This window comes from Rhinolophus sinicus, linkage group LG06, assembly GCF_036562045.2.
Source record: "Rhinolophus sinicus isolate RSC01 linkage group LG06, ASM3656204v1, whole genome shotgun sequence".
In the NCBI taxonomy this organism is placed as follows: domain Eukaryota; kingdom Metazoa; phylum Chordata; class Mammalia; order Chiroptera; family Rhinolophidae; genus Rhinolophus; species Rhinolophus sinicus.
The window spans coordinates 109861165-109879762 of NC_133756.1; the positions used below are offsets into that span (position 1 = coordinate 109861165).

The 18598-nt window shown below is 34.5% G+C and overlaps 1 protein-coding gene across 5 annotated transcripts in view; it reads left to right on the forward strand.

Annotated features, from left to right (window-relative positions):
- DLG2 (discs large MAGUK scaffold protein 2) overlaps positions 1-18598 on the forward strand; it is a 1902684-nt gene that overhangs the window by 7499 nt on the left and 1876587 nt on the right. For all 5 annotated transcript variants that reach the window (XM_074335659.1, XM_074335660.1, XM_074335661.1 and 2 more), the window contains exon 2: positions 10215-10346. In XM_074335659.1, coding sequence (XP_074191760.1) covers positions 10215-10346 — 132 coding nt within the window. The remainder of the gene's footprint in view (positions 1-10214; positions 10347-18598) is intronic.

Sequence of the window (18598 nt, forward strand, 5' to 3'; positions counted from 1 at the left end):
GCCTTAGGCTTTGGGAAAGCAAAAAGTAGAATGACTTTTTGTCATTTCTGTCCTGGCAAATCCATTTTCTCTCCTGGCAAATCCCTCCCCTGAGGCAATAAAGTACAAAACTAGTTACCCGCTTGAATGAGAAGAAAGGGAATGGGAAAATTTAGAGAAAGGAAAACATTCACATCTCAAAATGCCAATATCCCACATGTACGATCAAGTTGACATGTCTTCTTATGATGATGTCACCAGGTGATCTTCTGGAAATCATGTAATCCTTCTGAACTTTAGTTTCCTTTTCTAAAAGGGGTTTAATACATTTTTCTCCCATAATATATGTTGTTTCTTTTCCACGTCAAATAAGATAATGCATATGAATTTCACTTTTGTAAGGTTAGTTAGTGATAGAATTAGGACCCAGAGCTCATCTAATGCTCTCTTCACTGTATGACTGTGGTGTTCTTTGAACAATTGAAAGGCCTTATGTTGCAATGGAAAGAGCCCCGGGATGGAATCTAGTCTTTACCATCAGCTGGCTATATTATCTAAAGAAAATAAACAGATCGAGTTCCAAATTCCTCATCTTAAAACATGACTATACATACTAATAATACTCACATTTTAGGATTATTATGATAGTAAAACTATCTAGTCCATGTAAAAATTATTTTGTAAGTAGGAGAGTCTGGTCAACTTCTGGCGCAAGCCTGCTTAGATATGGCAAGGACACAACTGCTTACAGACAGGAAATGCCATCCTGTACTTTTTTATAGATTTTGATAGCATTTTTTAGGAGTATTTTTTCTCTTTCAATGATACTAAAGTAATTTGTAAACCATCTAGTATGTACAAAATGACTGTAGTCTTTAGATCTGCCTTAAATCTGGCAATTTTTCCCACAGTTTAAATTCAAGTTTTATCAATTTTTTCCATTTTTCTCATTTACTACAACTGGAATGATGCATATTTCAACATTCAGTTGAAATGTAATTTGCTCTTTTTTACCTTTCTATTTATCACTATTTAATCTTACACTTTTCCCATTGTTCTCTTCAATTCTATAGAAAATATGAAAACATGGCTTATCTGAAAGGTAGTAATGTAAATTCACTATTTTATACTAATATCTCTTTGTTTCAATAGAGGAAATATCCTAATGAACAGGTGTTTGTTGAAGGATATTAAGTATTTTTTTTTTTTTGAGAAAGGGGGGTTGATGTGATAAAATATAATTGCTAAGAACAATTACAGAAAAAAGAAACAGTGTGATCCTTTCCCAATAAGTAAAGTTTCAGAATGGCATAATACATAAAAGTATGGACTTTGGTGAGAGATAGACCAAGGTTCGAATCCCGGTTCAAGCACTTACTGGTTGTGTAGCATTGGACTAATTACTTCATTTCTCTCAATTTAAGTTTCCTCATTTGCAAAATGTGTATAGTAGTGTTTCATAGGGTTCTTGTAAAGATTGAATAAGGTGATCTATGCAGAATGCTTCACATTGTTTAACAAATGCTAGCTAATCTTACTAGTAATGAAATGACACCTTTGTTTTATCACCTTGGACTGTAAATTTTAATATTAAAAAACTTCTTTATAAAGACCTGGTACAAAGGTAACTTTTCTGTTGGCATTCATCATTTTATTATTTTCATGTGACTATCCTCAATTTACAAAATAACAGAAACAATGACATCAACAATAAGAATTCAGCTAATAAAATATTTTTATTTGCTAGTCATAATGTCTCATAAGTAACAGTCAAAATTGGGGCTGCAATTTTGCATATATTCCTTAAAAATGGTATGAGAGAAAAGAAAACCTAATTGTTCTTGCTTGTTTTAATTGATCTATATCACACTGTAGTTAAGGTGATCTTTTTAGAACTTTAAAAAACGGTCACGCTTATCTTCATTTAAAAATCTTTCATGGCTTGTTATTCCTCGTTGGGTATAAGGCCAAACTTAACATGGTCTTTGTGGCAGCAACTTACTTCCATGTCTTGTACCTCATCATAGCATTATTGCACTCTAATTTACTTTTTACTTTGTTGAAATTTCCTATTTAATTATCTTTACTTTTAGACAAAGATCTCTGAGAAGGTAGAATATTGTCTCTCTTGTTCAGTATTGAGTTCCTGATATCTGGAACATAGTAAGATGCTTAATAAATATTTGATCAATGAATGAAAGAATTTATTATTTCTATCTATCAGACTTTTAAAGATGGGACCATTTTCATTTACATGTTATGAATACAATTTTTAGTAAACACATGTGAAAATTAGTAGTTCAATATGTAACCTTAGATACTAAAATTCAGTGATACATTTTATATCTGATTGGTCATTTTATTTATTTATTTTCATAGAAATATGCTCAACTCTTTCTGGAGGATTAAGGGTGGTATTGTGGAGAGAACACTATACTTAGAATCAAAAGGTTTAGAATTAAGCTTTAAATCTATTATTTAGTAGCTCTGTGATCTTGGATAAGCCACTGTGAATTTCAGTTTTATGTATAACAGGCATAAAATGACTTCTCAGTGATGAGAATCAGATAAGATAATGCATGTAAAAGTTCTTTCTAAACTGTAAAAAATGTTGCATAATATGTAAAGAATTTCATTGTTCTAAATGCTTTGCTCTCAAAGATTTGTTTATTTATCCTTTCCTCTACTATACTTTGATCTTAGTTTTCCTAACATGTACTCTATTCTTCTTTGTTTTTTGTTGTGGCGAGTAATTTTGTGTTATCCTTTCCTTCTTTCTAAAAGTTCATTTGTTAGCACTATTGCCATTAGCTGTTTAAAATTATTTATAATGCTATTCTTAAACCTAAAAGAGTTAATTAACAGAGCTTAATTAACTGACACATGATTACCTACAATTTCACTTACATAACATTCACTGTATCCTTTGCATTGCACATTTCATGCAAAAAATTTTATACAAAAAATTATTTCCCCCTGTTTCCTCCTGTGCTTACCTTCAGGTAATCCAAATTTAGTTTCATTCTTTCAGTAGATTCAGGAGTCCCATGAAGATAGATTTCCTTTAATGAAGAAAATAGGAGGATCGAGGCCATTATATTGGCAATTCAGTTGAAAAATTCTCCACTTATACCTGGTTATTTGAACCTCAGTTAATATATTAGTCTTGACTTACTTGGATAATTATTTCAATTTTCCACTTTATTCAACTTGTAACTATTAACATCTGACTAGGGATTTTTGGCTTGTATAACAGGATGCTTATCATCTTGCTTATTTTGTTGTTGCTTAATTTATCGTTTTTGTATAGGTGTGTAGTTTTAGGTTACTCTCAATCTCAAGCTTTCATTAATCAGAAGTAAGAATTTAAGTGGCGAGAGACAAAGGGCATAATGGAATTGACCCCAGTTGGTGATAAAGGGCAGCCACAATTCTAGTACTAGATGATGGCACTCAAAAGCCTACGTCTGAGAGAGTCTTGACCAATTGACCATTTGTTTTTTCTGATATTCTAGCGTCTTCTTTTTATGTGTCAGATTTTTCTCTTATAGACATGAGAGGTATAATAAGCTCTGTTGGTTTAGAGAACATCTAGCTTCTTTGAAGCAATACAGTGTCTTCTCTAAGTAGTCAATAAATATGTGTTGAATGAATTAGTGAAAATCTCCTTACGTAGCAAATTATATTTGTGGATGTGGTTATGGGAATGCTATTGATACATTTATTAAATTTATTAGGGTGACATTGGTTAATAAAAATTATATAGGCTTCAAGTGTACAATTCTATAATACGTCATCTGTATATTGCACTGTGTGCTCACCACCCAAAGGCAAATCTCCTTCATCACCATGTATTTGACCCCTTTTACCCTTTTATGTCTCTTCCCCCACTCCTCTTTCCCTCTGGTAACAACCATACTCTTGTCTGTGTTTATGAGCTTTTTTTTGTTTGTCTTGTTTGATTGATTGTTGCTTTCTATTTTATATTCCATATATGAGTAAAATCATATGGTTCTTGAATTTTTTGGTCTGACATAGTTTGCTTAGCATGATATTCTCAAGATCTATCCATGTTGTCGCAAATGGCAGTATTTCCTCTCTTCGTATGGCTGAGTAATATTCCGTTGTATATCTGAACCCCATCTTTATCCACTCATCTATCAAAGGACACTTGGATTATTTCCAAGTCTTGGCCAACGTGAATAATACTGCAATGAACATAGGGATACATATATCTTTACAAATAAATGTTTTTAAATTTTTTGGGTAGATACTCAGAAGAGGGACTGCTGGGTCGTATGGTAACTCTATTCTTAATTTTTTTGAGGAACCTCCATACTGGCTGTACCAACTGGTTTTCCACAGTGGCTGTACCAACTTACATTCCCACCAGCAGTGTATGACAGTTCCTTTTTCTCCACAGCCTCTCCAACACTTATTACTTGTCTTGTTGATAATAGCCATTCTAACAGGTGTGAGGTGGTATCTTATTATGGTTTTGATTTGCATTTCCTTAATAGCTAGTGAAGTTGAGCATCTTTTCATATATCTGTTGGCTATTTGTGTTTCTTTGGGAGAGGTGCCAGTTCAGCTACTCTGCTCATTTTTAAATTGGATTGTTTGTCTTTTTGTTGTTGAGTTGTATGAGTTCTTTATATATTTTGGACATTAACCCCTTATCAGAGGTGTTGCTTGCAAATTATTGATACATTTTTGAGAACTGACACAAGAATAAAAGATCAGAATAAGTGAATACCCACAAAAATGCCATAGAAGTGAAAAAGAGCTTAAAAATTATAATTTAGAAAAAAAAGAAAAAAGAGAAAAAGATGCTTGGAACTTAGTAAATTTCCAAAAACTATCTAACAAATGAAGAAATGAAAAAGACTGAAACTTGAGGCATTAGAGATAATCAGATAGAAATAGGAGTCTGAAGATACATATAAGTACTGAGGGATATATAGTATAATTATTATATTATTGATTACTTACATTAGTAGTTAGGAATGGGTTAGAAAGTGAGGTCAGTAAGCCACTGTCATTTCAGGGAAACTGCTGATCGTTTAATTATTGACAAAATAGGAATTCAAATATTTGTCCTTGATTTAAAGTGTTGTTAAAATATTATGATGATGATAAAGTATGAAATTATTTTAAAATTATTAAAATTATTTTTTAAATGTTACTAATTTTAAAATTAATTTTATGACATTATTAAAAATTATTAAATTTGTATAAATTTTTAATAAAAACATTAAAGTCCTATGCAGATGTATTAGAGAGGTCTCCCTATGCATCCATATTCATTTTTATATTTCTAACCTTTGTAAAAAAACTAATTACACGATGTCGTCCATTCATTACTGCTGATTGAAATTCTCCTTTCTTTTGAGAGAGTAAGCTTGAGATTTGCTGTATCATATGGAAGTATTAGGGAAGACTTCATTGATAAGGTGATGTATGAGCAGAAATATGAAAGAAGTGAAGGAACAAGCTTTACGGATATTTGAGGAAAGAATGTTTAAGCAGAATAGCAAGTATCGAGGCCCAGAGAGTTCTTGTATATTGAGAAAGAGCAGAGAGACCAGTGTGGTTGGAGTAGACTGAGCCAGAGGAGAGATGTAAGAGCTGAAGTCAGAGAGGCAGCCTTTGCTGAGGGAAATGGGGAGTCCCTGGAGGGTTTGAGTTGAGGAGTGATGTTACGTGACTTATGATCTTTTTGGCTGCTGTGTTTAGAAATGACTGTAGGAGAGCAAATGTGACCACACATAGACTAGTAGGAGGTTATTGCAATAATGCAGGGGATAGCTGATGGTGGCCTGGACCAGAGTTGGTAGCACTGGAGGTGGTGAGAACTGATAGGATTCTGCATATAATTTGATGGTAGAGCCAATTGGACTTACTGATGAATTATATCTAGGGAATCAGAGAAGGAGAAGAATGAATGATGATGCCAATGATTTTGGGCTTGAACAGTTGGAAGGATCAGAGATGGAGAAAATTGCAGGAGAAGTAGATTGGGGGTGGTGGATAAGATCCGGAGTTCAGTTTTGACAAGTTAAGTTTGAGATGCTTCCATTTCCAAATGGAAATGTTGGTTATACAGTTGGATATGAGTCTGGATTTCAGGGTAAAGGTCTGAGCAATAGATATAAATTTGGGAGTCTTGAGAGTACTGATAGTATTTGAAGCCAGGGGACTAGATAAGGTTGCCTAGGGAGTAAGAATAGATAAAATATCCAGATGTTTAGAGGATTGAGGACTGAAGAGGACCAGTAAAAGTGATTGAGAAGAGGCAGACATGATATAGGGGGAGAAGCTAGAAGAGAGTGCTGCGATGGAAGCAGTAGTGTGCTGGAATAGACTCACCTGCTTGCCTATTTTTACATTTTCAATAAATTTGCAAACTAATTTTTTTAAAGAAAGATAGTGAAATTCAATTAATAGACATGTTACATACTTGTACATGTTGCTTAGGACTGCAATGTTACCATAGTTACTAGCAGATCGAACATCTCAGGAAAGCAGAACCATTAAATCTTTCAATGTATAGAAATTCAGCAATTTTGATAGGTTATGAACCTTCATTTTAGGGGCTTTTCCAATTGATCTTGTGTTGTTTCTTCATCTTTCTTTTTTACATCTTTCTGGAGAGGGCCTCCAGTTTGAGGGGTGAGTCTGAGGATCCGCCTGTCCCAGCAGAACCCAGCATTCTGATGGCCTGCCCTTGCTGGAGATGCAACATTGTTTACCACAGGTTCCACATCAGTCATGTTTGATGCATCTGTCCTCATAGCAACATCTTCTGTTCTGCTTTTCTATGGATGAATCAGCCAAATCAACATTTACAGACTGATTTTAAACACAGCCATTTAAAAATGAAATTATATAAACTTACATTAAATATTAATAAATCATATGAAAAGTAATACTCAACACTCATCGCTTCATAATTAATTTTTTTACATTTTGATACCATGTATGCTCTTTAGGTTATTTACACCTATTGCTCTGTATGATGGAAAAGCTATGTGATGGTGCACTGCTGGGCATCTCTTCCCACATCTGCATTCAGTGACGTCATGTCGATAGCTTGAAATTGGCCATGGTGGGAATATTTACACCTTGGAAATTGCAACTGCTACAAATTAAGGCTTGATTTATTGTTTTCCTGATGAGAAAGTGATAAAATGTTAATAATGCAAGTGCAAGTTAAAAGTATATTATGTGTGTAGTGTTTACATTGTGGTTAGCACAGAAATTGAGCAAATATTTGTTTACTATGCGAAAATTATCTGATTCAACAAAGAAATCACATCATTGGTGAAGGAGTGAGTGAAGCTTTATCACCTAAGCCATCTTTGTTGTTTCGTTTCATCTTACTCATTAATGTAACAGAAGAAAATATCAAGCAACATTCCTATTGGAACTACTCATTCATCAATTACAACCCTAAATTGGCTACGATTATATGAATTTGGCAAAAACCGACAAAAATATTCTTGGGAATCAACTGACTATATAGAATATATAATAAGAAGTTGGATATTTTATTTGTACATTTCATATTACACATCCTTTATACCAGTAAAATTTATAGTAATAAATTTACAGATGTATTGATGCACACTTTTTTCCCATTTTTTTAACCCATAGAACTGGTTGTAAAACATTTACCAGTATACCTCTGCTTGGACGCCTAGTGAAGAAAGTGTTTCAGGACTGCAACAGTATTAAATGCTGCTGTTGGTCAAGTGAGATGACTAAGAATCAAACGCTGGATTTAGTAACATGGAGATGATAGATAGGTAATTTGACAAAAGCTATTTTCATGGAATTACAGGAAAAAAAGTCTGAGTAGAGTGGACTCAAGAAAGAATGAAAGGAAAAGAAGTAGAGACAGTAAGTAATTCATGGAGTTTTGCTATAGAAGAGAATGCAGAAATAGGGACTATAATTAGTTGGATAGGAATGGATAGTAAAGTTTTTTTTTAAAATCACTGATATTACAGTTTATTTGTATGCTGATGGAAATGATTGAATGGAGAGGAAAACAACTGATGATGGAGAAATATACTTAAGTAGGCTAAAGAGAAGAGGTTCAGGTGCTCAAGTAGAGGTGCTGGCCGTAGAGCGAAGCACAAATATTTTATGCATAATAACAGAAAGGAAGGAAAATATAGGGGTGCAGTTACAGGTAATTCAGTAGATATTACATTAGGAGCTTGTGGAAGTTCTCTTCTGATTTTCCATGATATATGTAGGAAGCCAGATCATCAGCTGAGAATGGCTGTGGGGAAGAACAGCTGGAAGGTTTAGGAGAAAGGAAATAAGAAATAAAGTGCTCCATAAATATGAACTGTTGTGATTATAATTGGTATTTAGTCTGTGAAAAGGTTAGATTGGAAGGGGGAGAGGGCTTTTAAAATTTAAAGACTATGAGTTGTCTTTGTGGTAATCATTTCACAATGTATACCTATATTAAAACTTCACATCGTATACCTTAAATCCATACCGTTTTATTTATCAATCATATCTCAGTAAAGCTGGAAGAAAAAGAATGAACCTCAAAGCTGGGCAATTTTGATGAAGATCCATCATATGCTTTGAAAACATAAGGTAACAAGAGAAGGTCAGGTGGAGAAGCGCCAGGAACACCATTGCAGGCAGTGCCACTCATTCAAAGTAAAGCTCTTACTCATGACAGAGTCTGGGCAAAGGATGAACTTGGGGAAAATCGATGATAATTCCAGTTGGCTTTCACTCCAGATGAGACCCATAAGAAATCATGTTTGTAAATGTGCTTTGTGTATTAAAAAGTTTGCATATATTAATTCCTCAGACAGTCACTCCTTAAACAGAGAGAGAACAAATAAAAAATGCATAAGTCATAAAACTAGGAAATTACTGGTCACTTCAATTGTTGCCATTTTCTTCAGAAGCTTTCTAAGCATAGTTTTACAAAACACTAGTTGGTGATGAAAGCAGTTGTTCCCTGGTTAAGGTGAGTCTTGCCCTCTCTCGTAATGCATTTCAGGTCTGAGTAAATCAGTCACTGTTTTTATATTCTTTGTGGTACATGAGGATTGTTTAGTTAAAAGCATGTCACTTGACATTCTCCAAGTACATCGTCATGTTGGAACAATAAAGTTAAATCTTCTCATAAAAAAAAAGACCATTGTTATCTATTACACACAAAGGCATTGTCTCTCTTGTGACTTTTTCAAGGATATTTTGTGTTGTGAGGGGTAAAGACATGTATTCAAGAAGCCATGATATAACAGTATGTATTAAGAATGCCTATGGTATTTGTGTATGCAAAATGGTTTGGAAGAAGGGGGATAGCAATTACTTTAAACTGTCAGAAATGGTTTTATGGAAGAGAGAGCATTTGAGTTACGTCTAACTTAAGGAAAGGTCGGTTTTCAGTTGACTTGTTGATTGCTTTCTATATGCTAGACATCATAGTAAGTATAGTACAATTTAATCCTATTACCTGTGAGGAAGTTAAAGCTCAGAGAGGCTAGCTTGTTAAAAATCACACACAGTAAGTAGATTTTAGACCTAGATCTAGTTGACAACAAACCCTTTCCAATATTGCACACTGATTCTAGGGAGAGATAGTGGTATGGGGGAGCACATTCCAATAAGGGAGCAGTAGGAACAAAGAAAAGTGCAAAGGTAAGAAGTAGAGAGAGAAAGTGTGTGTGTGTGTGTGTGTGTGTGTGTGTGTGTGTGTGTAGTGGGCAGTGGAGGGGGAAAGTGAGTAATCCAATGTGACTTGGGCACTGTGTGTGTGTGTATAAAGAGGGTGGAAAACTTAGTGGGAAATGAGGTTGAAAATACAAGTTGTAAAAAGATCATGGGAGGGGGATCTTGCAGGTCGAGTTAAGGAATCTGGACATTATTTTGTAGGAAGTCATCAATTTTCAAATAATTTTTCAGACAAGAGAGAATCACGTCTGCTATGTGATCATCACTTGGCCAGCATTGCTCTCAGGACTTTTGTTTCATAGTTACAGGTTCTTTTGGAAGACAGGATTCTAGAAATAAAAGTGGGTTCTTAAAATTAAGAGTTGAATGTCCTTCTCAATTTCATGTGGTAGTTTATGGAATTTATGATTTATTAAATTATTTTGTGTCATGAAATTAAGAATACAACTATGGGATAGTTTAGTGTTAGCTTACTATTTTTCTAAAGTCATAAGATAGAATTTTAAAATCATGTTTTTCAGATACTGACCGAGCTTTATCGTTGCTGGAAGAGTACTGCAAAAAATTAAGGAAACCAGAAGAGCAGCAATTGAAAAATGCTGTTAAAAAGGTGATGGGTATCTTTAGGAGCAGCTTATTCCAAGCTTTGCTAGGTATGTATTAAAAAATTATGTATTATTGTAATGGTCAAAATTGGGCTTAATAGCTTAAGTAATGTGGTCAGAGAACCTGATGTTAACCAAATTTAAAACTGGAATAATTTTTCTTTATAGTAGAAAAAAAAGATTTGTTTTTTTTTCTTATTTAAAGCTAACCTAAAAGAATTGTTATAGGATAGAAATAAAGTGTAGATTATTAAAAAACATACATGTTGAAAGAATGTTTTGTATAGGAAGGAAAGTTTACACAGGAAAAAAAAATCTCACTACTTTGTTACAAAAAATTGAGGACAAATATGGTAGGGAAGGAAATTGCCTTCTTCTAGAGAAGGAATTGCCAGCACAAAAAAATGATGGGTCACATTCTACTCAGAATCACAGTTCTACTTTTATTCTCTTCTTAAAACAAAAACTAAAATACTCTTTTCCTCGTCTCATGAAAGTTTATGATCCAAATTAAAATGTATATTGATTAAAATCTCAGTGCTTTGGAATTTTTTTGTCAATTTGCCATGAAGCTAACTATGTAATGTTTAACTTTATGTTTATTCTCTAATTTATTAAAGATTGTGAAGAAAATCAAGGATACGGTTTATTTATGTGTGTCTTTATACATATATCTTTTGCATTTATGCAGATAACTTTTAATTCTTTTTTCATGATATTTTGAGTTAAAATAAAGTAGCAAAAGATATAAACAAATACCTCCCTTCAGCAAAAACAACCAACTAACTAAATAATTAAAAAAACAACAACCCTCAATTATATTGTATAATTTACTGGGCTTAACTAGTACATTTTCAAGAAATAACTGAGTCTACTAGATATTATTATTACTTTTTCATGTGTAGCAGTTATTGATATAAGAAAACCTAAAAACAGGAATTTATGAGGTTTAGTCTTGAAAATATTTTATGTCTTTATTGTAAATGTCTACACATTGACAAAAATTCTAACTTTATGTTCTGAATATAATTTTGAAAACCATTACATTCTGAAAACTTGAAAATCAGTCTATTGAATAAAAAAGAAGAAAAATGCTTTATAGGATTATTTTGCCTGTGGATTAAGTTCTTTATAATATTCTCTTATGGCTTGTAAGAATTAATGACACAAATAACTATAATCATCTTAGCTGGTATTAAATAAAAACAATGCTAAATGGACTCTTGCAGAATTTAAATCAATCCTTTCATTAGAGAATGGCAGTTTAGAGAACAATTTTTAAGCCACAAATTTCTCAATTAAAAATTAGTAGTTTCATCTAGTTGATAATTAGTAAAGGCCATTAACTGAATAACAATATCTCCAAATAGATTTATATGATATTTTTAGCTAAGACTAGCTAAGTCTTTGGAGAGTTTGAGTTTTTGAACTTGATTTAGGAAGTGTGTAGTTGGATGCTTTAGATAATTCTATACTTTGATAATTTAACCATTTGGTATCACAACATTATTATGTGGGGAATAAAAGGGAAAATGAATCACAAAGAATTGCATTTTGTAATTGTTTTGAGTGAGTGATAAATATCTTGACAAAAAGCCTATGGTCTAGTTTGAATTTCCCTAAAAAATGAGAGACAACAATAATCTGTAAAAAGCTGTTATATAAGTAATCCTGTTGTTCAGCTTTGAATGGATAGATTTGTTTGGCTGGTTTTTAAAAGTCATTTTGGGATAAACTAGACTGCAAAGAATGGAGCGACATTATACAACAATTTCTGTTCAATTCTATGTGGGTTGCTAAATGCTATTACTAATTTATTGCTATTGAATATTTGAGTGGTCTCACTGTACATTTTCTTTAAGGACACAAAAGAAGAAAAACCATGTAGCCCTGTGCGTCCTGTAAAGGATTATATTTTTATAAATAAATAAGTAGGGAGACATTGATAAATAGAGTATTGTTTAAGACTCTATGTAGCCCTGTGCATCCTGAAAAGGATTATATTTTTATAAATAAGTAGGGAGACATTGATAAATAGAGTATTGTTTAAGACCTATAACTTGCTTTTTGTTTGAACCAATTCCTTTCACCAGTTTGTTTGTTACCAGTAAGGGAAGATAGTGAGTGGCTTCAACCATTGTTCTGAGATTTAGATAGCCAGTACATTGAAATAACTTGCATGAATCTCAATTAACTGAAGAAATAGAATGTAATCATAATGCAGAAACCCAACACAAATGGATAGTAAAGTAAAATATTGTTATTGCAGAATGTGCTATAACATTGACGTGATCAGGAAACCAAGCCTTCTTTCTACAGATGAAAAAATCACTTTGAAAATGAATGCTACCCTTCTTTGTGGTCCTTCATCATATGCTTAACAACAACACCAACAAAGAATGCTAATATGTCAGAGATGGCATAATCTTTGAGGACAGAATTCTGTTTATCTAACTTTGACTAGTATTTTAGTGCACCAAAGCATTGTATAAAGGTGTTCAGTGATAATAGGGTGGAAGCTGGTAACAAAGGTATTGGGATTTTTATTTTTTATTTTTAAAGTATAACTTTATCTGATTATAAACGTAATATATGCTTTTTCTGGAAAATTTTAAAAATAAAGAAATTAAAAGAACAATATAAAATCCAATGGTAAGATACATTGATTGGTCTTATGGTAAATAGCACGATAGATGATAAGCATAGAGATGAACTGTTTGATTGACGTCCTCCTTGCTTCTAAAGTCCCTGTATTTTGCTTTTATTTTCCATCTTCCAGGAACTGACAGTGGAAAAAGACACTTTTAATTTTTTAACAGTTAGTAATGAGTGTTCATGAATGCACACACACACAAAAATGCCTAAAACAGCAGTGCTGGAAGCTGCACAGTTAGATGGTTAGGCTTAGGGTGACATCTTGTGGTAATACTGAGGAAAAAGTTTCGTCTCCAATGGATAATTACAGTTTCATGATGAATGCATTATTAACACCTCAGAATTTGAATAGAAGTGAATTGAAATTCCATGATACTGTACAAATTAATTCGACTTTCTTTTATTTAGTATAGCTGAACAATTCATATTTTGAAGGCTTTTCGGGTATTTGTTCTTCATTTAGGTGATAAAGGAGCAAGATGAAATGCTTTTATTACTTTTATACTTCTCTTTCAGATACTTTGAAAATTTAAATTTCACTGTATCATGTTTGAGGAGGAACTTTTGGGAAAGCTTTAGAAGACAATGGACAGTAAAGTGGTATTTTCCTTAAAACCCTGCCAGTAACAACATCTTAAGAAAAGTACTATCCTGCTTTATGGAGGCTGGCATGTCAGACTTTGTGTTAGAGTAGAATACTTCTCATTCCCATAAAGTTTAACATGGATCCCATGGATATTTGAGGGATGAGACAGTAGATAACCACATTTAGGGATTTGTCACCTCCTGTTGACGCCTTCTGCCATGCCCCTACTTGCTAGCAGCTTTAAGCAGCCTGTCAGCATTTTGTTCATTGTACCATAAAGCACTATTACATTGCCTTTGATAAGTTGAATATATTTTACCCCCTTCAACAGACTGTGTGTAGCTTGAGAGTTGAAGTTATATCAAATTAAATTTTGTACCACCGTATGTGGACCTTTAATAATAATAGGCCGTCGATAAATTTTGTTTATTCATTCACTCAACAGTTATTTTAAAATACCTGTTATGTGTTAGACATTGTGGTAGGCAATGGGGATACAACAGTAAACTATACAAGAGAGACTATACAAGTCCGATGGGTAAGTGAGAGCAATCAAGTGGAGGGAAAGAAACTAGGTATGCAGTTAATTACTTAATTAGGTATGCAGTTAATTACTTAAACATAGTTGTGACAAGTGCTACAAAATCAATATGTATAAGTGTTTTATCACATTTTACTTTGAATTAAAAAAGAACATATTTTCCCAATATAATCATTCTAACATAATATTTTTATTTCAAAATAACATCTATGTGAAAGCATCATAGTTATTTGGTCTTAATCATTCATTGTTAATGTATAATTTGACAGTTTAGATTGGATGTCATCAAGAGGATTAACTGCCATTCTTGGCTCCCCACTTTGTGTATTTGCTGCAGGATTTATGTCACCAGATGGCACCATTTAACTAAATTTATGTATTTGGGATGCTTATAAGGCTGGTTGTTTTTAAATGAAGGATGCTTTTATTTGTGCCGTAGCGGAAATAGGCAAAATTAATGTATTTTGATGGCATATGAGACTTCTATGCAGAGTAAGGTAATGCACCCCTTCCCCCCCAAAGTTTGTGAGAGCACGAAAGCCTCTGGTGATTTCTGCTAAGTACGTAATAAATGAAAATTTGGTTCTGATCACTATCTCTAATAGATGGTAACTGGCAAAAAAGCAGAACACAGTAGGTTTCCCCATGTAAGTTTTCCTATAGCCAGCATAGTAATATTATGAATATTTTAGTCTTGAATTTAAGTTTCCGATGTAGGGACTTGATATACATATTAACAAAAATGTAGAGAAGATTCTAAAAGATTTTAGGAATAAGCCCTTTCAAGATGTCTTGAAATATTATGGCAATAATATATTTAAAAAAATTTTGTCAATAGAGTATGTGTTCTGTGAGCTGTAGAACTAACATGACTAATAGAACATGATGTAGATGTTCTTTCTTAGTATAAACATTCATCCCAAGGAAATGAATACTTATTACTTTCTTGGTTGAAAACTTTCTTAATTCTTTTCCTATCTTTAAGCAGAGTGAGTCACTTTCTCCCTTATGTTCCTGTAGTGTTGGTTGACATATCTGGGGCAGCACATTACGTTGTATTATTGTTCATTGATTACATGTTGGTCTCCCTCAGTAGACAGTGAGCATCTTGAAAGCAGGCACTGGTTCTAATTCAGTGTGGAGCACAGTGTTTGCCATGGAATATTCATTCCATCATCATTAATTTCTTTCATTTGACAAAATGTATTTTGAACTCCCTCTAAGAGACAGTGTGTTTGGCTCTAAGGATTTAGTGACACGAGATGGGGACTCTTTTCATGGAGCTCATGACCTACTAAGGCAGACAGACGTTAAACAAATAGATACAATTGTGACAAGTACTTTGAAATAAATAGTTACTTGGATTAAACAGTAAAATCATAAGGAATTACTCGAACTGGTCAAATTCATAGTATTGTATTATGTTTGTTTAAAAATGGTTAGATACTATTTATTAACTGAAACCTTCTAGTAGTTATCTGTTATCCTTGGAATTAAATTTGGACTTCTGCCTTGTAAGGCTCCCCATCGCCTCTGTCTCGTCTCTTACCACTCTTCCCTACTCACTATTCTCTAGGCACACTGGCCTTCTGTCTGTTTCTAAATGCTGCCCAGGACATGTTCACTTGCTTTTCTTTTGTTTGGCATACTTTTCCACCCAGATCTTTTTGCCTTATTGGCTTATCTCCTCATTTCGGTCCCAGTGCCTCTAAAGTGCCTTTCCCCATCACTCCCTACCTCCATCTCACCCTGAGTCACATCTATCACATTGCCTGTTTTGTTTTGTCACTGTATGTATCACTATGAGAAATTTTATTTATGTGTTTTTTTGCATGACTTTCTGCACTGGAATGTAGATTCCATAAGAGCAGCTGTTTTGCTTGTCTTATTCATTGCTGTATTTTTTGTATTAGCTTAGTATCTAGCACATAATAGCCACTAAATAAATATTTGTTAAATAAATGGATGAATAATTGAGTGTTGGTGCATGCCTCATACTGTGTTAGATTCTTGTTTAAGTTTGAAACATACTAACTTGGAAGGCGCAGAAAGCTTATGCAAGTAGGGTTTTATTTTTGCTGCGTAAGGAGAAATCTGAAGGTAGGCAGTTGTTGGCATTAATGCAGCATCTCAGGGAAGTTCTGGTCCATGCCTTTGCTAAATGGGAATTCTAACATGACCTCAAGGAGGAATACAGTAGCAGTAGAGCCCAAGGTGACTGTTGTCAGCTAGACAGAGCCCCAGGGAGCTTTGCCTGAGCCAAAAGAAAGGACACCAGCTCTTACCAAACAGACTTCTGCATCAGAGGCCAGCAGTCTGCTCAGTGACCAGATGAACAGGGACACTGATGAAGGACCAGAGGAGCCAAAGGACAGCATGTAGATCCAATGAACCCGACCTACCTATCTCCACCGCTAAAACTATGATGGTAGATAAACTGTATTACACGGCCCCCCTTCCCCAACTGTCTACCCATGCAATTGGGCATTATTTTAGAGAGCGATAAGCAGGAGAGGGATGAACTGTGTGAATGAGCAGCTTGAGCTAAGAGAAACTGTTTAAATATTGAATCAGTTTGTACACTGAATTGGATGGTCACTTTTCTCCATTGACCAGGGATTGAAGCAGCTGGATAAACCACAGGCACAGGGAAGAGCTATACGTTTTGTTTTCAGATCCATGCTATGCTGGACCTTGTATGTGTGAGCTCACGTACTAAAGTATAGGTCTCAATGTCGATTCTTACCTTTTCATACCCTTTCAAATTTGGTATTGAGCATTGGAAAGAATTAACCACAAGAAGGAACAATGGAGAAAGAAGTAGTCACAGGTATCTCATAGGAAAGGCTTCTCCTTCATCCTGTTAGTTCTGGCTCCTGGTAAAAGATAGAAGCGAGGGAGGATGAGGGAAACTGGTCTGCCTTAGTTTGTTTTCCTGAGTCAGTCCTAAGAGTTGCTTAAGAAAACATTTATCGTCAGCCTTGTTGGTTGCTTAGAAGCTATGGAACTTCTTAGGCTACTTTAGGAATTCAAAACATTCCAATAATAGCCTACAGATATACCATGTAGAATAAATTTTGGTGCAGGATACTTCCATTTCCCAAATTTTAGTATTTATAATTGTAACATGGAAGAGGTGAGGTATTGCAATGGCCTTCTTTATAAATGTGGATGATTAGGGAGATGAATAGTGACTCTGCATATTGGACAAAGGTTATAGGAAAATGGACAGTAATAGTCATGTAATAATTTTATACTTTCAAATTTGAATTATTGTCATTATTTTGGCTTTGTTTGTGGGCAATTTATTCCTTGGATCAGTTCCTTTATCTCCTTTCTAGTAGTAATCTCTTCCTTCACATCACATCTACCCACTCTTATGTTTTACTCTGTATCTTAACATTATTAATAACCACACTCCTTTAAAGTCTCCACTCTCTGACCACCACTCATCACCTGCTATTGATCCAGCTTATTTCTGTATTTCCCATGTCAATCATTCTTTGATGCCATAAACATTGCTGAACCATCAGCCCTGTACATTTTCATGATCTACTACCATAAGTCTTCCTGTCCCTCCCTACCGAGTTTAGAATACATGATTCATTGCTATAATTACTAATCTGCATGTATATTCAATATCATTGTTGTTCCCTCCATCTGCTGGCAAAAACCACCTCTGGTTAAACCCATCTATGTCTATTCCATGCCTGCACCAATGCTGTCAAATGTGGCTGGAACACAACCTTGTTAACTGGTTTCACTTAAAACTTATGACCAAAGCCTTTAGATTTCCCTGGGCAGTTCACTTTCTTGTTCTCACAGGGAACATGTCATACTTTCTTTCTCTGCAAATGCAATACACCTCACCTTCTTCAAAACTGACTTCTGACCTTTCTTCTTATTTTATTGAGACAATAAAAACAATCAACAGAAAACTTCCTCATCTTTTCACCACTTAATCTACCAACCTACCAACATCTGTATCCATATACTCTGCCTTCCCTTTTATTAAAGTGGATAAACTGTCTCTGCTCTGATCTAAGGCCAAAGCCTGCTCTTGGATAAAGTGTCAAGTCAGAATCCTGGAAGGAGCAGAAGGCTGCCTAAAAGAGTTTAATGAAGAATCTGTTTACAAAGATCTGGGCAGAGTTAGGGGGACTCACCAGGGATGGAAGCACTTTGGGAGTAGGAACAGTGAGCGTCCTGAAGGCGCAGAGAGAGGGAGCTGTTACTGGCACACAGAGCGCTATAACCATTGCAGGCAGCTGCCTGACAGAGCTATGGTTTTGGGGGGAAGACCACTGCCAAACCACGGCTCTGGCTCAGCAAGGAGAGAGCTGGGAGCATAGACATTCCAACCTCTCCTTCCTCCCTTCTGTGATCTTCTACTGGGACTTCCCATTAGTGGACCCCGATTGGAAGCCAGCAGACAAAGGAGCTGGGTGCTATAGTCTGTTGAATTCAGCTTCCCAGGGCACAGAGCAGAGTGGGTAAGGGAAAAAAGATGATTTGGAA